This window comes from Dendroctonus ponderosae, unplaced genomic scaffold (assembly GCF_020466585.1).
Source record: "Dendroctonus ponderosae isolate FM_Combo_2020 unplaced genomic scaffold, Dpon_F_20191213v2 Dpon_F_20191213_1, whole genome shotgun sequence".
Lineage (NCBI taxonomy): Eukaryota > Metazoa > Arthropoda > Insecta > Coleoptera > Curculionidae > Dendroctonus > Dendroctonus ponderosae.
The window spans coordinates 53,994,287-54,018,724 of NW_026017110.1; the positions used below are offsets into that span (position 1 = coordinate 53,994,287).

Below are 24,438 nucleotides of genomic sequence, written 5' to 3' on the forward strand. Positions count from 1 at the left end.
CATTTCTATCCAGGACAGGTAATCCTAAAGTAGAGCTAAAAAGATAGATGTATATACCTGGCCTATAAAGATACATACTTTAAACAATTAACCTTTTACACAGAACACAGTGCTGATATCAAACAACGTTCATGCGATTTCTTTTGCTTGGTACATGGGATTCAACCTTCACTTTTGACACAAGTCGTTATCGCATAAAGAAATATAGTCGATTTGCACATGTATTTTCGTATGTATTTATATGGCAATTAAATAAAACCCGTTAGTATTGTTTTTATCAAAACCTTACTGTTAACTTGCCTAACAAGAGACCTACAAATCCACAAGCAAAGAAATCAAATCGCGGACTTCGGCTATGTATTGATGACTTACTTACCTCAAATTGGCCTGAATTTTAAATTTAAATTCAAATATACTCATAATATCTAAACGTGTAACCGAAAATAATATTTTTATTTCATCGGAAACTTGGGGTCCCCTTATTAAATTCAGGAAAACAAATTTGTGCTTTCAATGACTGCTAAACCGTAACCCGTAACTAAGTAAATAATATGTCACTTGATAAATATAAATGTTCGTGCTGATAAACGCCATGAAAACGAAACAATTTTCTCAGAACAGCCCTTTTTATGTTAATCTGATCTAATCACGCTAGAATGTTGGGGAGTTTTTCACATTAAGTTTGCAAAGCAATTTACATTCACATAATGTGCCTTTGGGGCACAAAATATAGAAGAAGCTTTTTTATAGTGAACAAAACTGCAAGTCAATAAGTCATTACACCTGTGACAAACTTTATTAAGCCTAACCTACCTACAAAATAAATTATTTCCATTTTATCAATTATGAATACCTAAGTAGTGCAATCAAATGCGAAAAAACACTGATATAACAAATAATAATATATAAATAAATAAAAGCAAATGTAACTGGAAGCCATATTCGATGGCCTTAGCAGGTCCATCTTCAAAGGTGGACGCTGATTGGCTCTTATTTTTGGCCTCGGTCTTATTAATGTTAAAAAAAATATATAGATATATGGTAGTATTAGTATTGTTGTCGATCGTTGCCAAGTGCCAAAAATAAAAACATTCTATTAATATTATTATTATACAAATAATTTATATGAGAAAATGATAACACTCTATTTTATTGTTACTAGTTTTTGAAATGTACCATGTATTGAAGTTATCCCTATTATTTTTACTTTAACAATGATAAACACATATGTATACGTATTTAGATAATGTTTAAAGAAAATAATTTATCAGAAAATTTAAAAATGTAAATCGATTGTCAATAGCTTATGTAATTTTACAAAACTTAAGAACATAATTTGATCATTTTATTATTTGGCGCCCTGTGATTATTGAACGCAGCTGGCCAAAATATATAGCACAGATTATTATCAGATCTTGTGAATGCCAGCTTGCTGTGAAGTAAATTGACAATATTTATAGTTATAGTGAGGGGTTGTTCCATGATCTGGCCTCATCGATCACCAGGATTATAATATTGGGGTTGATTTGTAATAAGTTTACTAACTCGCAGAATATTTTCGAATAGGATTAACTCCGCAATCAGAGAAGATACAATCAATTTCAAATTATTTATGCGTCCACGTTTATTAAAAAAAACGGTATAGGGCGAAGTATTGCATGTGTATCTAACGAAGCGGAAACGTATTCGGTTCGAACACGTCTCGTAAAATGAGTAGCTAATAATCTAATAGTAAATATAGTAGTTGCTTACAATTAGATCTCTGCTTTACTATTAATTTTCTTGTTCCGTTGTCCTTTATTGGATTATTAAGCATGTTTTCGTAAACTAACCCAAACGTTGAAATTCGTGAATTAACACATTGATAGTACACATGTTTTAAATTTAATATAAGTTTAGTTGACGGTTTTGTTATTCACGTCTATTAGATTATAATAGGAAAAAGGGCATTGAAATAAAATAACGATGTATTTATTTCAACACAAGCAGAACGTATTTTATTAAGTTGTTGATGTAAAGAGTTCCTTAAGGCTCTCTTATAAGACTGAAATTCATCGGTATAAAGCCCCTGTCCCATGCATCGGTTTCTACAATGATACGATGGTACGAAATTGTTTCTATTGGTTGGAGATCTGTCAATTCGTACGACGACGACGATTTAAACTCTTTAATTATGTTTTTAAATGGCGTTAGAATCAAAAAATAATAACCACGTTGTTAGATTTTACATTAACAAATTTTCTATATAACAACGCGCTGTCGATTTTGTCACCAACTCACCTTAAATATTCACATTCATTGTTGCTCAACTATCAGATACGATAGCTTAACTCTCTACTCTAGACAGCCCTTAAATTTGAGCTCTTAATATTAATAAACAAAGCCACAATGATTTTTGTTTAAACAATTTACCCTTCATTAATAAATCAACTTTTCTTGATTTTCTTATTGTTGTTATAAAACTCTTTACGAGTACAATAGACCCTCAGAGAAGTCGCTCTGACGTCTCCAAAAAAACTTATTTAGAATCTGGCAAAAGCTTTTTACATAACAATTAGCAATGAACAAAAAGTTATGAAAATTTGAAGTTAACATTTATACCACGTATACAAATAGTACCACACATATAGTGTTAGAAGATTTAGTTAAAAGCTAAACTAAATTAATTACGGAAAATTTGGGAAAACGTTAAAATCGACGTTTTTTTTGGTTTTTTGAGTAAACAAATAAACCGATTTTAATTTAGTTTGTCTTATATTGTAGGTATTTTTAATACTTTAATACTAAAGTATTAAACTTTTTTTGCGCGCTCAAACTATTGTTCCCATATTCTGACATCCTTCCGAACAACTTCCAATAATCTTTTACCTTCATTTATTTGGTGCCCAGAAAAAAACTAATTCGACTGAACTAGTTAATTAATATCACATATTCAAACTTCTCAAGATTTATTCGGTAGAATGCGGATAGAATCGCTTCTATTCAACAGAAGATTCGTATAAAACGGTCTGCATTCATTACATTCACACAATTATTCAAGAACCCAAGAAGGCTCATCGTGCTAGAGGCACATCCCAATAAAAATATAGTCTCGCAAATGTTGGATAAGGTAAGGCGTATTTTGTTGAATTGTAACAAGTACCTGGTGATATTAGCTGGATTGGAGTGACAACATCAAATCATATCAACATGATCTATAAATAACTGGATTACTTGAAATTATATCTAAGCATATAAATATAGCATAAGATCAAATTAAAATTATGGCAAATTAACGGTAAATATAATAATATATCTAATATAAAACGTAAATATTTGCTGATGTGTCAACCAAGTACTAATAAAATACTTTACTTATTTAATAAGACAGTAAAACTAATTTAAATCTGATTAGTTCCTACTATAAAGCGGCGATCAAAACGTCATGCGCTCAAACTTAAAACTTTTGTATGTTACTTATTTTACTTAATATCTAAACTTCCGAGCCTTTCAGCTAATATAATTTAATTAATTTCATCGCCATTCAAATAAAACACTCAAATATGGTTTTAAACGTAATCTGCAGAAATTAACAAGCATAAAGTTGTTGTTTTGAAAGCAGATACGTTGTCAGGTAGCGGCGGAATGTTGTTATAACTCCTACGTAGGAAATGGGTGAAATGCACGGTTAAGCATAACAATGTCCCTTCTTAATTACTTTGCATATCTCGGAAACGTTTCTGAAGTAGCTTAGCCACTACAAAGAAAGGAAAAACCTGCCCAAATAAGAAAAAATACTCACTTTTGGCGGGCTCTGATGAGTATTTATTTGAGTTTAGTGACAAACAGATTTAAAGGGTTGATAACTAGATTTAACTTGCACAACATAATTGGCATACTTTAAAGACGTGAATGCTAAAATATGTTGGAAGGTAAAAAATCACATATATTTTGCATGTGAAATTATTGGTTGGCATAACAAGGCATAGTACACATAAAGCATGCCTAGTGCTATAGTTTAAGTAAAATCATAATTTAATTCACGAAATGTAAGCTAATCTGATATAATTTATTACGTGAAATCTAATTAGTGCTAATATTATAATCATTCTTTTTGCATAAATTATTCGTGACCACCAGACCGTGCTGCACTGTGTAGAATTCGCACAAAGAGTATGAAGTTAACATTGACCAGGGCAACCTATAATTGCGTTATAAAATGAAATCATCCTAAATTAACAATGTACCAAATCTAAAATATTTAATATTAAAAATACTCAACATTTCAACCATTGAGATAAATTGGTGCCCAATATGTGAAAATTTAATAAATGTATATTCAAATTAATGCTATATTGAGAAGAAATAGCTTCTTTGGTGATGTTAAATGTATCGTTAAAGGTTTGAATAAATGCTACCGCGAAAACTAGTAGATGGATTTGCTAAATGAAGCATATCAATCAGGTATTCTATGACGGTAATTAAGAGCATTTGAATTTTCTTCTTCAGTTGTCAATATTATATTTACCGTTTTTTACTTTTAACGACAATAGTAACCAATACAATAAAAATAATCAGAAAGCCAATCACCTTTCAGAATGTTTTACTTTATTTATTCGTCGCCATCGGCCATTAACATGTTTAAGGCAAGTAGGGCATATGCTTTCGGTTTTATTGCCTAAAAATAAAAAGGAAGTAACGTGCACCAAAATTCTAATATTGTGGAAACATGGTAACAGGGTTATGTGAAACGATCCCAATAAATAACATTAGTCCTAATCAGTGCAGCAGAAAATAGTAATTTTTTTTCAACGTTTCCTGGTACTAAAAAGATCATACGGATCAAGTCTTTAGAACTCTATATATAAATAAGTAATACAAATTTAAATCCATTTTACACATCTCTAAAGTATGGTGCCTAAACCCTCGATAAATTAACCTACTCCGGGCCTTAAGAATGTTGAAATTTATCAATTATTTTCGATGCTTTGTTTGAACAAACAAAATCAGATAAAATCAAATAGTTATCTAATAAACAAGTAATGTATAGTCAATATATTGGATTTATTTCGCTTGAATTAATTTTACACAACTTTCAAATTAATGTGTTTGTAGGTAGCCAATATACAGGTTAAGTACGTTTTAATCTGGAAGAACATGACTTTGATTATTTGCATCAAATTTTCCAAATAGCTAATTAGTCGAACGGAAAAATAAGCACCCTGCTAATAAAGTAAAACTTCAATTATTTGTGGATACATATATTGTAAACCCATTACAATGTAGAAAAACTACTTATAATGATTTAAATCATAGAAACAATGGTGCACTACTAAGTATGATACTATTTAAAATCCAAGGTTTCACTGGCTATATAAAGATACTTTTCAAAACAAACATTTATTTAAGTAAAAAGTGTAAAAGGTAACTCAACGCGTAGAAAAAAATAGCTAGCAGGTCGCACTTTAATGTGTGCAAAATATGTCACGTTGCCAAACAATAACCGTTTAATTGTAACGTAATCAATTAAAATATCAAAATAAACCTACTAAAGCAGTGTGATATGTCAATTTTTTAAAATGCAAAAAGTAATTAAGTAGTGTTATTAGTTACAGATGAATTAATAAACAAACACCCAAATTTCAGTTTATTTAATAATTATTTTAAGACATCCCCAATAGATATAAAATTAGTTTTAAAGAAACATCTAATACATGAATCCTACTAGAGTATAAAAGCAATATACATAGTTTCGCTTTATGCCCAAAATTGAAATTTAATAGCGAAGACTAGAAAAATTTTGGTCACCCCAATTTCAACTATCCAAATAAAGGGCAATATCCTTAATAAGAGAGACGTGTCAAGTATCTAAGTACAGGGAATGGTCAATATTTGGTTTCCCCTATGATTAGTCACCACGTTCACCCTGCCTAAAGGCAGACAGGAAGACATTAAGAACGTTATAAAATAAAACAAGCCCCTTTTGGGGATTAACGAAGCAGATTTGATTATATCAGACCAATGACTAATTTGACAGGTTACAACTTCAGGAACAAGATCAGGAAGCCCAATAGAATGGCCGTCAAAGTGTACAGTGACATGAAGTAAAACGAAGTAATTAAACATTGTGAATTGAGCAATAAAATTATCCAATAGTAGGTATTATCTTATTTTGGTCATGTGGTGAATAAAAATAAATAGCTTAATTTTAATCTTGCATATGACATAAGCGTGAACGCAAACCCCAGTACGATATACCCCAAAATTAGTTACAAATTAACAGACTTTTTAATTGGTTCTTGGTTTGTGCACTTAATATAAGAAATATAATTGGAAAATTTGATTTAGAAGAGAAATTCTAGTAAATTAAAGTATTTCCCATAAATGTTTTTAATGTATATAACACAGGAAAAGAGGGCATCATTTATCAATAATATATCTCGGTTAGCTCTATTTATCTATTTCCAGTGGTCTTTCTGTAGAATCATTTACACTTTCAAATACGATAACCTGTTCAGATGAAAGTACCTTTCAATACCATCTTTTTTATTATTGACTTGGATAAGCAGATAGATAATATCCGCTTAAACAAATGCTTTTCTACAATTAAGTATGATGCATAAGTTTTCTGCTAGAATTCTTCGGATTATAGTGGAACTAGTTCCATATGTTTACTTAACAAAACAAAAACGTAAAAATATTTTTTTAAAAATGTATATAGCGTGTTCGAAATTTGAGTCAAAGTAATTGATGTGTTTGTGAATATCTTTTAAAAGCCAAGAAATCAAAAGTTTATATTTGGTACCGGTATACGTACCTATATGTAGCTTGATATACCATTTAAGAATAGTTGAGCTGCAAATCTCAAATTATGATTAGAGACAGTCACTTTTATATAACAAACACAATTTTAGGAATGTTTCTCGTTTTCACGTGAAATGCGAAACTGAAAAATTAATGGGGGTCTTGAAAACACCTCTTAGCCTTTGGTTGCAAAACTCTAGTTAAAATTGAAGGTCAGAGTGTTAAAATGGACAATTTTTAATACCAAATATAATTTTAAGAATGTTTCTAGTTTCCACACAAAATATAAAAAATCAAAATTAATGCCAGCCCTGTAAGCGGTTGAGCTGCAAAGCTCTAATTGGAATTGCGGGACCGAGCCTTAAAATGTATACAGTTTTAAACCAAATATTATTTTAACAATATTTCAAGTGTTTACACAAAATACAAAAATTCAAAATTAATGCGAGCCTTGAAACCGGTAAAGCTCTAATTGAAATTGCGGGATGCCTTAAAATGCACACTTTTTATGCCAAACATACTTTTATGAATGTGACCTCGTATCTCATACAAAACGTATGTAAATGTACATACGTACATCAAAAAAGCGCAAATTTAGAACATAAAAAAACATAGAACAAATTTAGAACATTAAACGACGGGTATATTTCGAAAAAAGCTTACTGAGTTTATTCCAAACTAGAGAGACTCTTACTGTAAAAATTGCTAATACAGGTGATATTACGAGACAATTACCTAGCTTACATTTGTTTTGCATCCGACTTGAGTGTTAATTTTCAATTCATCATCGTAATGTACTTGTTTAAACTGAGCTTTTATGTAATTTAAATCGAGACAATAACGTTTCAAAGTAGTACAATAGCAAATGAAATATTTGTCCTCAACTGATGCTCAACATTCGGCAAAACAACCTTGCCTGCACAGACGTAAACAAAATTTGACATCACTTACCAATTCGGAATTATAGTTAACTGAACTGCAGAATTAACAAAGTTTTAAGAACAAAAAAGTCACTTTGTATTCCAAAATTTAAAATTCGAACCTAACACCCAATAATACTTAAATAACAAACAGGGCATGAAAACTTAACAAAGTTAACAAGCTAAGACAAAGTTAAACTAAACAGGTCTTAGCAACCTTTAATATAACAGGAATGAACACGCATTAACACACATGTACTAATACGAATTAAATTAATACTGATATCGCAAAATGATCTTCTCAGAGACACAATACTGGTCATATATTTTATTAAGTATCTTAGAAAGCTAATTATATTCGATATTGCTAAAACAATGCTGTAAATTCAATAACAAAGTAAGAGAAAATGAACGTCTAAAATGTCATGTTCGCATTTTAACATGCGATGCGGTTTCAAGAACCTATTGGGAATGAATATTCAGTATTGGTTTTTCTACGTTAATGAAAACTCGAACTCTGGAAACCCTAGATTTAGAGCTCCAATCAGCAATTTCCACTCTTGAAATTGTTTGAACATGTAAACTTTGGAACTCGGAGGCTTGAAAATGCGAACTGAAACTGATTTTAGTAGTATTTCTATGCAGTGCTGTGATGAGTCTTAAATATTGATCCAATTTACTTAGTTAAACATTTAAAAATGAGAGCATTTCAACTCGAGGTCGAGGATCCCAATGTTGCTGCTTCGTAAGAACTAATTATTCAAACGAAAGTTCCAATTTAGCTAGTTATAAAATCGGTGGATGCATTACAACTTCTCATACCCACCTCCAATAAATCATATCAATTATTTAGAATCATAACCCAAGCAACGTTTATAGATACAAAAGGCCAACCGATTGTCCTAATGGAATGTATGTAGGTAAACAATAATTTATATCGTGGCAAATGAATTAGACCCTCCTATAACACAGTATGCCTAGATACTACCTGCCTGCTCAAAGCAGGATTTATTGTTTGAACCAAATAAAAGATTGCACCTGCATCTGCCTAAGGCATTACGATTTCATGTTTCAAACTGCAGGTCTATAGCATGTTGAGAGCTGTTGATTGCAACTTGTTGCAAATATGGCGAAACCCCAGATGCAGTATGTGTGTCTTCAAAAATATCGATAAATACAATGAGAACTTACATGTACAAAAAATCGAATTTCTACTTTGTTATCAAGAATTATTTTTGATTGTTTCATGTTCAATTGGTAGCATATTGGAATACTTATGCGTTCAAAAAGAAAAATTATGGATCTTTGCTTCAAATTACGAAAATTTTTGTATTAGAAAAGTTCTCTTTTACAATTTTTTACTGAGAAGTCAAAGCACCAATGATGTTTTTTGTCATCAACAGACAGGTGGATAGCTCTTGTCAATAATAACAATAATTTGTCAAACTGTGACTAACTGTAAAGCTCCTTTCACGAATTTGCGGATATGCGATTAGTTCTGGGGAAATGCCACAATAACATAGCAGAAGCTGTAAGAACTCACGCCAACAAAGAGCTAGAGATATTGGAGATTGGATCCAGGAAGATAGTGGACAATAGACGTTCGGGTTCCAGATACAGAGAAACAAGTAATTGCAGCAAAAGCTTTCCAGGGGCACTCAGAGCATTGCACAACAACTGACAATTTCTCAAGCACCAAATAAATACCGAGGAAGGGCTACATTCCTACCACGTATGTAGGATAAACAGAGCACAAGGCCACATTAAACCAATCGGTTACTGAAGACCGGTACAAATTAAGCAGGAGTTAATTAACCCAATACGAGAAGCTCCTCGAGAAGAATGTATAATAAGGTGATTACACAGGCAGTAACTTGTTTGGAGTTAAAGACTCAATCAAATGTATCTTTTTTGTAGTTTGTAAACAAGTTCGAGGTTATGAGGACAATAATTGACATATCGAAAAAGTACGTTCCGTCATTCAACGATTCCTGCTGAATTTACCGTTTATCCCTGTCTATTTTATTGTTACTTTCTGTATAATTCCATGGTTGCCGGAGTTTTTAATAATTGCGAAGTAACAGGTATTTACGTAATGTTAAATAGACAGATTAACTTGGAAAACATTGTTGCCGTTTTTGTAATATAGTTTTTTGCGAATTTCTCAGTTTTTTATAACAATTAATTTTGTTTACCATTTTTTCTGTACTCCTAAAACACAGCCAGACAACACCTCCATAGGAATGACGCCAATTTCGAATCACACTGTATGCGGTGATTTGTAAGACACGACTCGTCCTTTGCAACGTAAATGCGTTGATACAAACACTTCTAAAATTTCACCATAATCAATTTCTTAGGCGAAAACTAAAATTTTGAAATTATTTTAGGTGAAAGAATATGCATTTGCATAAACGTGTTTGCATCAAAAGCAATGTTTTGATAGTTCTTATTCAATCAAAAAATCGATACAGAAACATGTGGGAAACATAAAAGGCCACAGCAGGTGTACAACCTTAGCCAACGGTGTTCTGAACCAATAAGGTGGTAGATTTTAAACAGTTAACACATGGATTAGGTGTTTACTTTATATCCCTTACTTGATAGGATTTAAATTTAATTTATCACAGAAATCCAAACCTAAATATATGCTTATTATTAGTAAAAATAACTTGTAATAACTAAATCGCAAAAAAGATTTCCTTTTGATCATTTCCTACAGCGTTGGGCGAATATCTTGAAACGCCTTAATTGGAAGTGAAACACAATTCAATAAGCAGAACAATAATCTTATTTGAAATTGAATAAGAATGTTCATGTTAATGGTCATAGAAGTTTCGATCAATGAGATTCGAATAATTTGAATACATTTCATATAAAGTGGTAACTAGTATTAATGATTAGAAGTGTCAATCAGTGCACAAACAATACTTTGCAATTATTATTTTGCATGCTGGAAGTTGATTAAAGCAAATTTCACTTCAAGACTCCATGCAGTATAAAAGTCAATAATTATAATTCCAGGGATATTAAAACCAGATAAGATAAGCTGCTGTAAAGAATTCGTTTGTATTTTCATAAATATATAAGCCATTATGGAATTAAAATTAATTCCTAGTGCTTCTAGTACACGCTCTCAATCGAATTTTCACTTAATCTCGTTTAAAATTCAATTCATTAACAATTGACGTCGATATCGAGTTCCCACCCAGTAGGGCAAGATTAACGTGTTATACCTGAGACATGGCATGCTTGTGGTGATTATCAATGTTTTTCACAATTCCATCTAAAAATATATGGATATATGTTGATCATTCTAGGAAACTGAAACTGTATCCATTATGTTCGGTGAAAGGTCAAAACATGTTTAAAATATATTACATGGGCATTATTCAATTGAAGAAACACGCCTTGTGTGGGTTAAGCTGTTTACAAACAAATGAAATAGACCATTCAACTACCCAATACTAGGTGGACAATTACGAATGGTAGCTAAGCCTGTGCAATTATTATATGGTTGAACATGGTATATACAAACACACTTTTAAGGAAACTATAGGAAAATATTTATAATTCGAAGATAGAAATAAAAAAAAATGTGTTGCGAAAGCTGGGGAAACTAAAGGTCTTTTCTAACTATTTAATTGATTAACGATTACCCAACCTTCGATTAATGGATTTAAAGAAGCTTCCAATCTATCGCATTTTGACATTCAAATGATGTTAGTTATTTTATGACTAACACTTGTAACCTTACTAGGCCAAATAAAGCGCTGGAAGAAGGTTAATTGTTGTCGAACATGGAAATGTGAATATATCCAGTTTTTATATTTTAGTTATGTTTTGTTTTTATTAGAAAACCGAACACTGTTTAAGAAAGCTCCTTTTTTTTAACAGGGAGTGAACAAGGACTAAATTTTGCGGTCTCAATGCAAATTAACTCGAATATTTGTAAAATCGACGTAAACCATTGGGAAATCAAAGGAAATTGGGAAGTGAATATGATTTACATGGAAGAGATTTTCTTCGCGACTTGAACGAACAAATAATTTTTGGAGTAAGAAAAATTTACTGCTTTCGGCGGGACTTGAACCTGCGACCTTCATGACTCCGTCATGATACCACCACCTAAAATAAAAATATTTTTTCTTCGAAAAACGTTCTGTTAATCGATATGAATCAATGAGTGTCCTTTTTTTTCTAGTTTAAGGTTAAAGCTATCTAAACACATTATTTTCGTTATAAAGGGTAAAAAAAATTATTAATATTGTGCTCCACCTAGTCCATCCCTGGCAAAACCGAAATGCTAGAAATGTCTTCATGGGTTCTTTTTAAGAGCTTTATGTACTATTCATCGTATGAGAAAATAATTAAAATGCATGAAGTATTCCAAAAGTTATTTAAAAAAAATCGATTCTCAGGTGGCTTCCTTAGAGGCCTTTACATCCGTAGAGGGTCGTCCAGAAAATAGTTTTATAGAAACTTGTTATGTACAAGTTTCTATAAACATTTTGCACAAATCCAAAAGCATGCCCAGATTTTACGGGACACCCTGTATACAATGTATTATTTTATTTTCATCTATTTAAAAAAAATCAAGTTATGTACCTATTAAAGTGAAAAACAGAGGCAGATACCAAATTAAAACAGTCGAAGTAAATGAAAATCTAGCGAGGCAAAAAAGTCTTCGAATGATCGCTTAACGGGAAGATGGTGGATTTTAAAAAGCCAAGCTAACATTTCGTTACTTTTGCGTTAATAACAATTATATTATTGACTGGCAAAAAAGCATCTCTACCAAAATGCGAGATTGTTTTCATATTCTAATCGCAGAAATATTCATGGTTCAGTTTAACAAGGCTTCAACTACATTGCTCACAAAGGACAGCTAGCTGCTGATCATTATTAATTGTCCACTCAGTAGATTAGTCAGGTACGATAACGGACATATAATTTCATTTTTTGCAAAGGCCTATTCCTGAGAAAGTTGGTTAATTGCGTATCACATTTTTTGGTCTCAATTATTAGCCAAAAGTCAGTTAGGAAATGCGTTAATGTCATTCGGTAGCTATTTGGAGTTATATTGATAGATATATTAATAAGGATAATTAAATCAATAGTTCATTTGAAATCGCCATAGGCGGTCGGAAAGGCTTTCTGGTTCATGAAACCATACGATATTCCAATTTCGATTTGACATATTAACCAAACGTTAAAAGCCAATGTGAGCATTAATAGTCATAGGGTAACTGTACTTTAGTTGTTTGATTTTTTTGTGACATGTTGCAAGCTGCAGACAGACGACGGTCGTTAGGCAAGAGCGTTCAATTATTTTTACGTTTCTTGCATGTTTAGCATTCCGCATACCTGAGATATGGAAATTGATATTGGACTACTATTGGGCACGGATTTAATTAGCTGTTCAAGGATATAATTAATATATGAGCAGATTTAGAGGGTGACTAAAAAATCAGAAAGTAACCAGTAGCTCCGGAGAAATACTCTAAACAGTTAATATGAATTAATTTGGAAACAAAAAGCTTCTAAGAGGGACATACCCATTTTGTATTTAAGTTTTAGATTTAAACAAACACGGACGGGTTGTTGGTTATCAACAACATTTAAGCTGGATTCTCATACCCAATTTGCTTTAGATATACTTTTTTCCATTGTATATATCATTAAACTCACCACAGAAATTGCTAAAAAAATTGAAAGTATAAGGAAATACAAGAATCATTCTGACAACCAACGCATGCACCAAATGTTACGATTACCCAGCTTCAAGTTTTTTAATAAAAATAATTGTATTTTTCCGCAAGCTCTGCAACACGATGTCTTCCTAACAATTGATTGACTACATAATACCCAACCACCTTTCATTGTCAACCAGAGATCCTCCGTTGAAGTTTTTAGCTTTTACTTGCAAACCCCCTGTATAAGTATATTCAGAAATAAAAAACACCTATAGGTACATAATTAAATTATTGCTTATAGCATGTGACATTAGCAGCAATCTTGACTTCAATATGCTTATGTATAGACAAAATGATCACTCTCACAAATTAAACAACAAACATTAAACAGTGAAAAACCCTAAGTTTTATAAAAGTGGAGAAAGTATTTAGAAGCAGCAGCAATTTAAACATTATGGGTAGCCGTTAAAAGGCAACCTTTGTGGTTCCTGCATACTTAATTAGAGAAGCAATTAGATTTTATTTAGCTTGTCACGAAAAGCCAGTATATATATTTACCTCATCATTAAAATCTAGAAGCATACTTACACTTACACACTATATAGTGTATAACCTTATTAAACAAGAACGTCTTTAATTCGAGAGAAGCCAAATGCTTGAAATTAATTAATTTGCTTAAGTATAAGTAAAGGAGGAAGTATTTAACTATATTTTAAACGAATTTAATATTTACTTGCGCTCACAAATGAAACAATTAAAACGACTCAAACATAAGACGCCTGCAACACCATCGATATGTTTTCTAAACTTTCTTAGCACTTAATTCTGGTGTGCATGGTTAAGATTAATACGTATACTGAGAGGACAGTAATCATTTTCAGTCAAAATCGCGACTTTTTCGAGCTTTTAGACTGTCGTAAAAAATGATTTCTGATGTTTCGCAAGCACAATGTCAGGGTGAAACTCTTTACCACGCTGATCTAAAAGCGCCGAAAAACTGACTTAACCTTTGTGCTTAAAAAAAAAACCTTTGCATTGAGCTGGCGCCCTCAGATTACTGTCTTTCTAGAATATATATTTGAACTTTAAAAAAATACATGCAACTTCACTGTAAGAGCTACCATTCTCAACTAACTGCGCAAAATCAGTAGCAATAAAGTCCTTCATTGTGTTTTTTTACTGTGCAAATGAAACTATGCTTGTTAATTTTACTTGTTACTTACTATAAACTTGTTCTAGGAGACGAACGCTAGGGATGATTTGGAAATATGTACTTAATTGGTAAAATGCAAAAAATCAGTTTCTAAAATCTCTGTGATTTTTTCCCCAAATAAAAATTTGACCGATTCGAAAAAAATTAAAACATCAGTATTGTATAGTAAAATGTCACTACACAGAGAAATAAAAAAAAATCGAAAAATCTTTACTTAATCTACGACCCTGATTGGATATATGGATTCATCTATCGAAGAACGGCAATAATTGAGACTCATGAGTCAAGAACTAAGCTAGAATTCGGCAAAAAGATGTAAATCACATACCCTGTGATACGAGAAAAGTAACTTCAAAATATGCCTGTTCCCTTGATTTGTATTGTTCAAGATTCTCCAGACATTGACATACCTATGTATGGAACCAAATATAATTTGTCACATATTCAAACCAATTAACTAAAATCGTTACTGTTGTATTAGTTTCACGTTTGACACATAAAAATTACATAGAGTTTTGTTTTGGCAATAAGGGGCAAAATCCATGTTAACATCGATATCAAGAACAAATTCAATGATCAGTTTTGGTCATTCTGGAGATGATTACATTGAGTTTTATTACTTTTAGTCAACAGAATTTGCCGAGGGATTTACTTTGAATTATGAGAACTCGTGTATAGAATTGACTTAACTGGTGTATCCATTTTTAGAAAAGCTTACGGCCATAGATAATTGTTGATGTAATCACATGGGCGTGGGTAATCGTTCGTCTTGTACTGTTTTCTTATACATACTGTACATACTAACACTTTTACGACAGAAGGGCGTATCTCAATTACATGGTAACCATACTAGCTTTATTTTGTAAATTTTCGTTTCGAAACCAGCTATAAACGCCACAAAATACATACATTAGTAAACATTAATTAACAAGTAAATTTAATAAACAACCAACAGCAACATTTAAATTCTAAATAATATAATAACAAAAGCTTGTTGAATCGATTCTTTACTTTAGATTTGCACAGATCCCAAAACCAGTTTATTACATAAAGAAAAAATGCAGATTATAGTCCCTTTTTTTAATAATAGCCCAAAAAAACTTCAACAGCAGGTTGAATTGCGTAATAGTCAAATACTCATCATCTATTAAAAAGCTTCTGACATAGTTATAATTTTACGACCGGAAGGTCAGATCCAAAGTTATTAACACTGCAATGCGCATTGTCACATAAGCTTTTGTAAAAGAACGGGAGATCACAAAGAGGACAATTTCAACCAATCAGCAATCATGCTCCAAAAATAAATTTGAATGACGTAATTAATCATGGAGAAAGATGCAAGTAAGGATGTAATCAAGTTTAAAAACTCATTCCGTTTATAAATAGTCTGATTAGTGAGATAAATTGACAAAATGTAAAAAGTTAAAGAGTTAAGTGAACAATAAATCTATCTGAATTAAACTTTTAGAATAATAATTTTTTTTGTGTATAGAAATTAAATATTTTATTTGCAATTAATTTTCTAAAATTGTCTTAAAAAGTTTCATATTTTTAAATAAATGGTGAAACACAAAAGACTAGTCAGTCAAAAGCAATATTTTGCATCATCTATTTCATTTAATGTTAACCTAGAACTTTAGCTTTTTTTACCGCGAGTTGAAACTATTTATAATTGAATTAAACCTGAAGAACTTAAAGATGGCCTCTTCTATATTAAAATTAATTATATTCATTTCAATAGCATGGCACATGTATTCTTAATATGAATTTATTTAGAATCAACCACCAAAGTGACTTTCTACTTATTGCCAATTGTTTTCGAGAGAATCATTTCAAATATTATCTGTGAAAATTTCGTACAAAATTAATTATATTTAAAAATTGAGATTGTTCCGCTTGAATATATTGTCTTTTTAAGAATATTTTTATGATGGCGACAACAGGCAACAGTCGGATTGTATGAATCAGTCAGATCGTCAGAGTCATCTAATTTTTAACGTAACATTTTGGATTAGTTACTAAAAACATTTGATTTATTATCAAATTCGAAACAATTCAAAATACTGAAAAATAAATATTTTCGTGTCTGCAGGGAATTGAATGCTTGCAATCAATCAACCAACCTGAAGCTGATTACTTTTAATCAGCTTCACTGTGCATGATCTTCTATAAGTAAATGCCATTTAACGACGACAGAAATTGCCAATTTTATCACTTCTCATCAATTAATTCGTCAGTATACGCAACTTAATATCTACTTTGTGGGTTTTATAAAAACGGTTTCAACTCGAGATATTGATAAAGAAACATTACGCTTTTTTAAATAATAAAATTAATATGGTTTTGTTAACCAATGTGGATGAAATGTGCAAACAGATGTCATTTGACAGATTTTTTAATGCTTTTTTGCAATGTTTGTGCTTATTTAAATGTTTCGCTCTTATTTTCGTTTTTATTTTGATAATACCAACAATTTAATAAAAACAATCCACCCAAATGCCCAGTTTAAAAAATATATGCACTAACATCAACCGACTATGATAGTTTTCAGGAAACCACACTAGTGCTTGGGTGATAATAAAATGTGTTGTGTGCACACTTAAGTAAATGCAACGTTTTTAATTAAGACGTTCCGGCCAAAAGTTATTTAAGTTGTTCGACAGAGCTGGAAGCAACAACACAGATTTGTAAATGAAACCTAAACGAACTTTTACCTTAGTGTACCTGTGACACGAAAATTTTTTGCTAATGAGTTCCTATGTTGTTTCTTGTATGACTCAAAGTATACAACTAGGTGGTGAAACGTTGTCAAATTTTCAAAATAAACCATATATCCGAGAAGATTGTCATGTGGTTATAGAAAACAAAGAACTGACCAATAATTATCTTGTATTTATAAAACGTAATTTAAAGTTTTTGCAAGTGAATCCATAAATTCTTTAGAAAAACAACAAATGCCATTGGTTGAGTCGGTTCAAAAAATTATTGCGTTCAGCCTTGCATGCAATGTTTTATCAAAAAAGCGAAGAATTTGAAAATCTTTCTTCGGTTTCAAATGGAGAAATCGCACAAAACCGAATTATGGATCCGGCAATGGTGACAAAATTTAGATATGCACCTGTAACAAGGGTAGACGTGGAGAGAAGTTTTTCTACTAACGAATACTAGTGGTAGACCTCACAATTTTACAATGGAACATTTAAATAAACATTTAAGTGGTACGTAATTTTGTGTTTGAAACAATACTAATTTCACTTGCTGGTTTCTCGGATTTATTTAGAATAAACTGTAGTTCCAGGCAAAATTTGATCAAGTTTTTTGAAGTTAATTAGAATAAATTTATTTTAGAAAACGTGGTTCATTTATTTCGTTACACATTTCATTAAGTACTTTAATTTCATTTACGTAAAACATCTTAAAAAATTACATTTTTTGCCCCACTTTTGAACATATAAAATGTTTTTTTTCCATATTATTATGCTTTTTTGTGAGAAATCAATTTGATTTTCAAGCGGTTTTTCGACAATTTTAGTGCTTTTTAATCCGGAGTCTACATGTTAGCAAGCCGTTAAATAAGGCTTTGCTATAGAAAGCTGAATCTTATATAGCTTACATATTAAAGATGAGACACCCTTTTTAAAGCAACAACTAAGTATGTATGTATTTCAAAGTGGTTCAGTTGATGCTAGAAAAATACTACACTTATTTGAAGCATATTAAGTCAACTAAACGCGAAGATAAATATTGCTGCATATACTTGTCAAAACTGATTAAATTAACACTTTATTAATTAAAGAATGAGGCATATAAGCAATAGAAGCTACCTTGAAATTGATTGACTTGTTGCATAACTATGTTCTTTAATATTTGCATATGTTATTATTGTTCCAATGCCAATTACTACAAAAATCAAAAAATAAAATGGCAAATTGACTTCGAAGTTGAACTGGTTAACATGAAAGTTGATGTAGAAAAATCGCAAATATTCCAATTAAAAATAGCTAATAAAAGTACATGTATAGATAAAACCTTAAGTATTGTATTTTTATCAAACTTTCTCATGGTAAGTTTAGCAAGCATATATATGTATGTCCTTATTTATGAAGAGTTCGAGTATTTATAGAATGTGAGATGCATAGTCAGGTATAGGAACAGTTCTCATGGTGTTTTCATCTCCTACGAGTGCCATTTATTTACTTATAGGTACATGCTTTAAAAAACTGAAGATGTTATGCAATATATTTCAATCTAAACACCCTTTCTATCTGTTATTATCGGTACTTATGCATCTGGTATAAAAATACCATTAATTAGAGAAATAATTTATCTAATTGATTGAATAAGCAAGATGGGTTTACATTTGGATAAAGTAATTGGGCATGCGAGTATTGAAACGTTAAAAAATGCTGATGCAAAATTAGTTGGAATAAAAGTGAGATAAATACCTAGGTGACAATTTGAAACGTATCATTCTGTCTTTACCTAAATAGAAATTAATCATCAATTGCAAATGGGCAAATAGGCATAAACGAGTCTGGATTTACACTTGTGTCTAGCTTCAAGATCTACATCTATGAGATAATCAGATCATTTTTTATAACAATTTGAAATCACTGTGGTCATGAATGAACTTTATGCCTGATGAAGTGTCCTTTATTTGTAAACAGTAGGTACAATTGCACAAATGCAATTGGAAATAATGGTACATCAGCAACTTGTTTTTGGAGAAAAATACACAAAAGTTGTGCAACCCTGCTAGAAACGAGGCCGAAGGCGGTAAAAACCTAAATCTTGCAAACCTATCTAAGTTAAACAGACTGCGAAATATTTTAGCAACTTTGCTAAGAAATTTATATGAATATCTATGTACTGCTAGTATTTATGTAGTTTGTGGTGTATAAGTACAATAGCAAAAATAACAAACGAAATGTAATGAAAAAAGCTGGCATTTAAGGAACAGTTATTCAAGTAGATTTGCATATTCAACGGCAAATAAAAAAATTATTATCAATGAGAAGTTCTACCTAGATATGAGATTTAAAGCAAACTTGGTGCTTATGAAAATATTTACTCTAGTTTTTGACTTACCAAGTATCAGAGACATGTTAACGTTTCTTGAGTCCAATATATATGATTTCCAACTAAGAAACAATCACTGAATCACCAAGTAATGCCGTATTAAACTTCACTTGCACCAAAACTTCCCTTGTAAACTAAAATGCACTTGTGAACTTCGCAAAAGTAAGGTTATACTACTTTGAAAAGATAAATTAACTGTAATATTCAGATACCATTCAGGTCGATCGGCTTCTTAACACTTCATTTTAGTGGGTCTAATGTATGCAAGCTATTGCTAATTACTTATTAGTAAAGTACGAAAACCTTAAACTCTCGTCATAGTAAATTGTCCGTTGTTTAAGTTTCTGACAACCCGTTTAAGTTGGGTTAAATGCACTGTTTGTCGAATAACGTGAACATGAATGGTGAGGGAATTGTAATTCACTGGTGCGTCTGCTCAAGTCGAAACGCGGTATGCAGTGGGACAATTTACCAATTCGGAAGGACATCAATGTTGAGGGATTTTAAAAAGACCGGCTATTTTTTAATTCCTTTCTGACAGTCCCTAATGTCTTGGTGTTGGTGACCGAAGATGATAATTAGTAAAATATGTCTGTTTGGCTTTATCCTTTAATAGAATCTGCAGAAAATAAAAGGCAATTTTTCTTGGATCATCGTTTCGGCTATCATTTAAGCCATCCTCAGGGCTCATGAAGCTAGTTTTATTTCTGTCATGAACAAGAGCAACAACAACAACAACATCTGAGCAAAAGTCCGAATTATCTTTCTTCTTACAGGCATCTTTAACTAAATCTCTACATTGATGATAACTGCAAAATCAGCAGATTTTACAACACGTCCGAAATATTTTTTTACTACGACGGCCTAAAACCTTTCCTTTTATGTTTCAAGCACTGGCAGCGAAATATTAGCTCTTGTGCAGATTTTTGCTTCGAAAACGTGGCATCAAGATTTATTGCCATTTAAGGGAAATATTAAGGGCCGTTTGTACCGTTTTATATTAAAGCCAAGCTTACATAAACCAACCTTAAAAATTAAGCTCGGCTTTAAAATAAACGGCTTGCACCGTACCAATCTGCTGTTGGCTTTGTTAAGCAGGTGTCAAGCAGATCTGTTTGCCATATGTGGAATTATGACCGTTTGCTACCATGATACAATGAATACATGTATTCATTCTATCTTTACACGTGACATTTTTCGATTGAGAAGATAGATGGAGCAATTAACCTCAGTTTAGAACACGTTTAAGACAAGATTAGAGTGTTTTCCAACCCAACGTTCATATTTTAAATACATCTGTTTTTTGACAATTTTTTATTAAAGCATTTTATATAGGTATTGAAATTTTATTTTGTACTGATAGACTAAAATTTTAACGCAAATTTTTGAAATAATTAATGAATTGTTGTAGTGTTATATGGATCAATATCAATTAAATAATCCAATTCATTTAAATTTGTGGTGGTTTCGTAGAACCCAAATGTTTTTTTAAAAGTTAGTAGTTCCTCCAAGCCCTCCAATGGATTGTTTCTGTTATATGTCTTCTTAGGAAATCCAAATTCGATTACCTCAAAGATATCTAGATCGTCTTCAAATATGCCAAAACAAGTTTTGATATCCATTGTTTTTGTTTTTTGTTTGTTATCGCAATTTTCAGTTTTGTTAACTATCGCCACATGTATGAGGAAGGAAACCGAAGGTTAGAATTTACGGCTTAACACCATAAGCCACCAAAGTTGACGGCTTAATTCAAAACGGCTTTAATCAAAACGGCTGAGCTTTGAATGCTGTAAGCCTGTTTTATAATGTGGTGCAAACCAATTTAATTTTAAAGCTGAGCTTAATGGCAAAGCGAAGCTCATTTTGAACGGTGCAAACGGGCCTTAGTGTTATTGAAGTAGAATAAATTTAATACGTACCTGTTCAACAATCTCATCGAACAAATGCCGATTAAAAATTTCACTACTTGAGGTAAAATTACTTGATGTATGATCCACTAGGCTGATCAAATAGGATTTTTAATTTGAGGGATAACATAATTATCCAATTAAAGCGAAAAAATATGTATTTTTGTTAAATGTTCTGTCAAGATATAAGTTTACTTAATTTGCAATAAAAATAAGCTAATTAGTTAACAATATACAAACCAAAAACCAGTTTCTAATATTCTAGCAAACTTTGGACAAGACTTCAAATCTGTGGTTTCTGGCGGTGGGAAAATTCTAACACACTTTCTGTCGTTTATATCGAGGAAAAACCACTGTAGTATTTATCATTCGTCACAATCATTGTTTGCAAGTAATGGTGCATTTGCCAAATCGTCTAGAATCTGGACTATAGAGAGCAATAAATACAAATTCTGTATAACCGACAAAGGCAGAGACAATCCAGCCGTGATCTGTTATAAACAAAATAGAATCAGCTGACTCCCATCCGCACAACGAGTTCAAGTGGCCACATATACGAAAGAGTAAATAATTATTTAGAAAATAATATTTTCTGTTTAATTACTAGTTGAATGATTGAATTACTAAATGAAGATTGGAGAAAGAGACAACCGTCTTAATCTAAATGAAGGGGTTGAGACACAAACTGAAAATCAAACGTATACAAATGAAAATAATATTTACATCTTTCAGGCCCATTTACAGAATGAAGAAAACAGTGCTTCTAAAATAAATAAACTTAAGGACTTAATAAGGAAAAACCTGCCAGGATGTGACCTCGTCTTATGTATCTTCATTGCTGCCTTAAAGTCTTTCCGAGCTGATAAGTGCTTACGTCCATTTCCACAATATTTTGTAAATGAGAAAGATGAAAAGGACTTTGTTTCCCTGGTAAGCGAAAACTATTTAATGATTTCAGACCCGCATCTTGTTTCTTGAAGTTCAACATTATGTGTAATATTTTCTATAAATTATTTTGCAGAAGAAGTCCTTTGATAAAATTCCTCCATTGTCTGAGTTTTTGAGGATTCCTGCACAAAATATACCCCAAGATGTTGCAGATCTTCTACTGTGGCTATTTTTTGCTTCTGGAATCCCAATATTAACTAAGGATTCGGTGGTATAAACATTATTTATGTTTTTGAATAATTGTGCCTCAACATCATCATATAAATCACTCATAACATGTAAATCTTTAACACCGCTTCTAGAGAATTTTCAACGAATGTATTACATTGTAAGCATTTCAGGAGAATTTGCCAGTATCGGTATTAAATACAAAGGCCAGTATTAACCCAGTACCTCAACATGTTTTTGAGGTAAATTATAGTCCTAAAATAGATGAAACATGGATGAAGCGAACTAGGTCTAAAACTGTTTTCTACGCGTTCCATGGTAGCCCAGTTATTAATTTCTATTCCATTTTAAAGATTGGACTTCAGCAGCATTTTAGTAGTGAAAAGGTAACACATGCATCATTTTCATTTAATCATTGCTAATTTGAATGCCACAGTTTTTACAAAATATTAACGCCACGAGTGTTTACAAAACACAATTCCTCAAACATTTTCTGGTGACAATTTTGTATTTAAACATACATTTTTAGTTGCTTTTGTGACATAACTAAATACAAATCATGTTGTTGTATGTATTCTTTTTAAAACTCATTCTTTATTATTTAGTTCACGGCAAGTCTTGCGCTTAATGTTAATCTGTGAAAGAGTGAAATTTGAATCCGAGTAAAAAATAAGATTGAAGTGAGATTCATAAGATTCTTTTATTTTAGGAAGTTATATTTGGTAACGGAGTATATCTCTCCAATGAAATTTCCATATGTACAAATTATGCTCCATTTGCGAAAACGTGGAACCACAGTACTATAGGAACCAAACACAGTATTATAGCAGTATGTGAAGTTATTAATGATGAAGAGAATGTAAAGTGCAAAGGTAAAATGTCCTTTCAATTTACTTCACTTAAGCCCTGGGTGTAGGTGTTGTAAGTCTCCTTTTTTCAGATGAAAATAATAGGAAAAGAGCCCTCAATCAAAATAGCTATGGAGAAATTCCAGAAAAATATTTTGTCGTAACAAACAGCGAATTAATAAAAGTTAAATATTTATTGGTATATGGAAATGGTGGACCATCGGCGGTTAAGTCATTTGTTAAAAAACATTTTCTGTGGATTTTGATAGTTTTGTATATTGTTATGTTATTAATGATAAAATTGTACAATATGGGCTTATGGAAAAAATCCATTAGATTAGTCTACTTTTTACAAAAATATTGTTTAGCGTTCAATACGTATCTAAATAATTAATTTTATTATCCCTAACAAGCCCTACAATGTTGATAATACTTTTGAGATAACTCGTTAAAGTATAACATTTTTTTCTTTAGCACTTGTGTTATAATTGCTACAGGGTTATCCATTTTATGCTTGGGAAAGTAGAGTAAAAAACACACACAAAATATTCAGATGGAGACGAAATTTTAATTCAATATAAAGATTAAACCTTGCCATTATACGTGAAAAACGATATCATTTAAATGTACTCCTAACTCCTACATGTCTCAATCCTTTTGAGGTATTGTTGAATGACTTTTCGGCACATTATCGGTAATATCTCGGTCATAACTTCACGGATAATGGCTTTCAGTTGCTCAAGAGTTTGAGGATTGTTAGCGTAAATACGATTTTTCGCATAGCCCTACAAAAAGAAATCTAACGGTGTTAAGTCGCAGGATCCCGTGCAAGTTGGGCGACCCATCGGGCGCGTCCCCAGGTGGCGGATAGGGGGA

The 24,438-nt window shown here is 31.6% G+C and overlaps 2 protein-coding genes across 4 annotated transcripts in view; one reads left to right on the forward strand and one right to left on the reverse strand.

Annotated features, from left to right (window-relative positions):
• The window catches only part of LOC109533799, a 139,421-nt gene extending 119,311 nt beyond the window's left edge, over positions 1-20,110 (reverse strand). For both annotated transcript variants that reach the window (XM_019899222.2, XM_019899224.2), the window contains exon 1: positions 19,701-20,110. The gene's annotated coding sequence lies outside the window, so the exon portion shown is untranslated. The remainder of the gene's footprint in view (positions 1-19,700) is intronic.
• A 1,958-nt stretch (positions 20,111-22,068) lies between these two features.
• Positions 22,069-24,173, forward strand: LOC109533887 (protein mono-ADP-ribosyltransferase PARP16). Of its 2 annotated transcripts, XM_019899396.2 has the most exons (6): positions 22,069-22,270; positions 22,331-22,528; positions 22,620-22,757; positions 22,888-23,100; positions 23,424-23,586; positions 23,655-24,173. In XM_019899396.2, exons 1-6 carry the CDS (start codon positions 22,226-22,228, stop codon positions 23,954-23,956), a joined length of 1,059 nt encoding a protein of 352 aa, XP_019754955.1. In that variant the 5' UTR covers positions 22,069-22,225; the 3' UTR covers positions 23,957-24,173. The 2 variants fall into 2 exon arrangements, with proteins under 2 accessions (XP_019754955.1, XP_019754954.1); XM_019899395.2 differs by having other exon boundaries at positions 22,074-22,528.
• Positions 24,174-24,438: the final 265 nt, after the last annotated feature.

Excerpts from the sequence above, each read along its gene's own strand:
- LOC109533887 (XM_019899395.2), top strand. The coding sequence starts at position 22,226 with ATGAAGATTGGAGAAAGAGACAACCGTCTTAATCTAAATGAAGGGGTT. Across the intron at positions 22,758-22,887 it reads TATTAACTAAGGATTCGGTG|GAGAATTTGCCAGTATCGGT; the intron begins GTATAAACATTA and ends TAAGCATTTCAG. Across the intron at positions 23,101-23,423 it reads AGCATTTTAGTAGTGAAAAG|GAAGTTATATTTGGTAACGG; the intron begins GTAACACATGCA and ends CTTTTATTTTAG.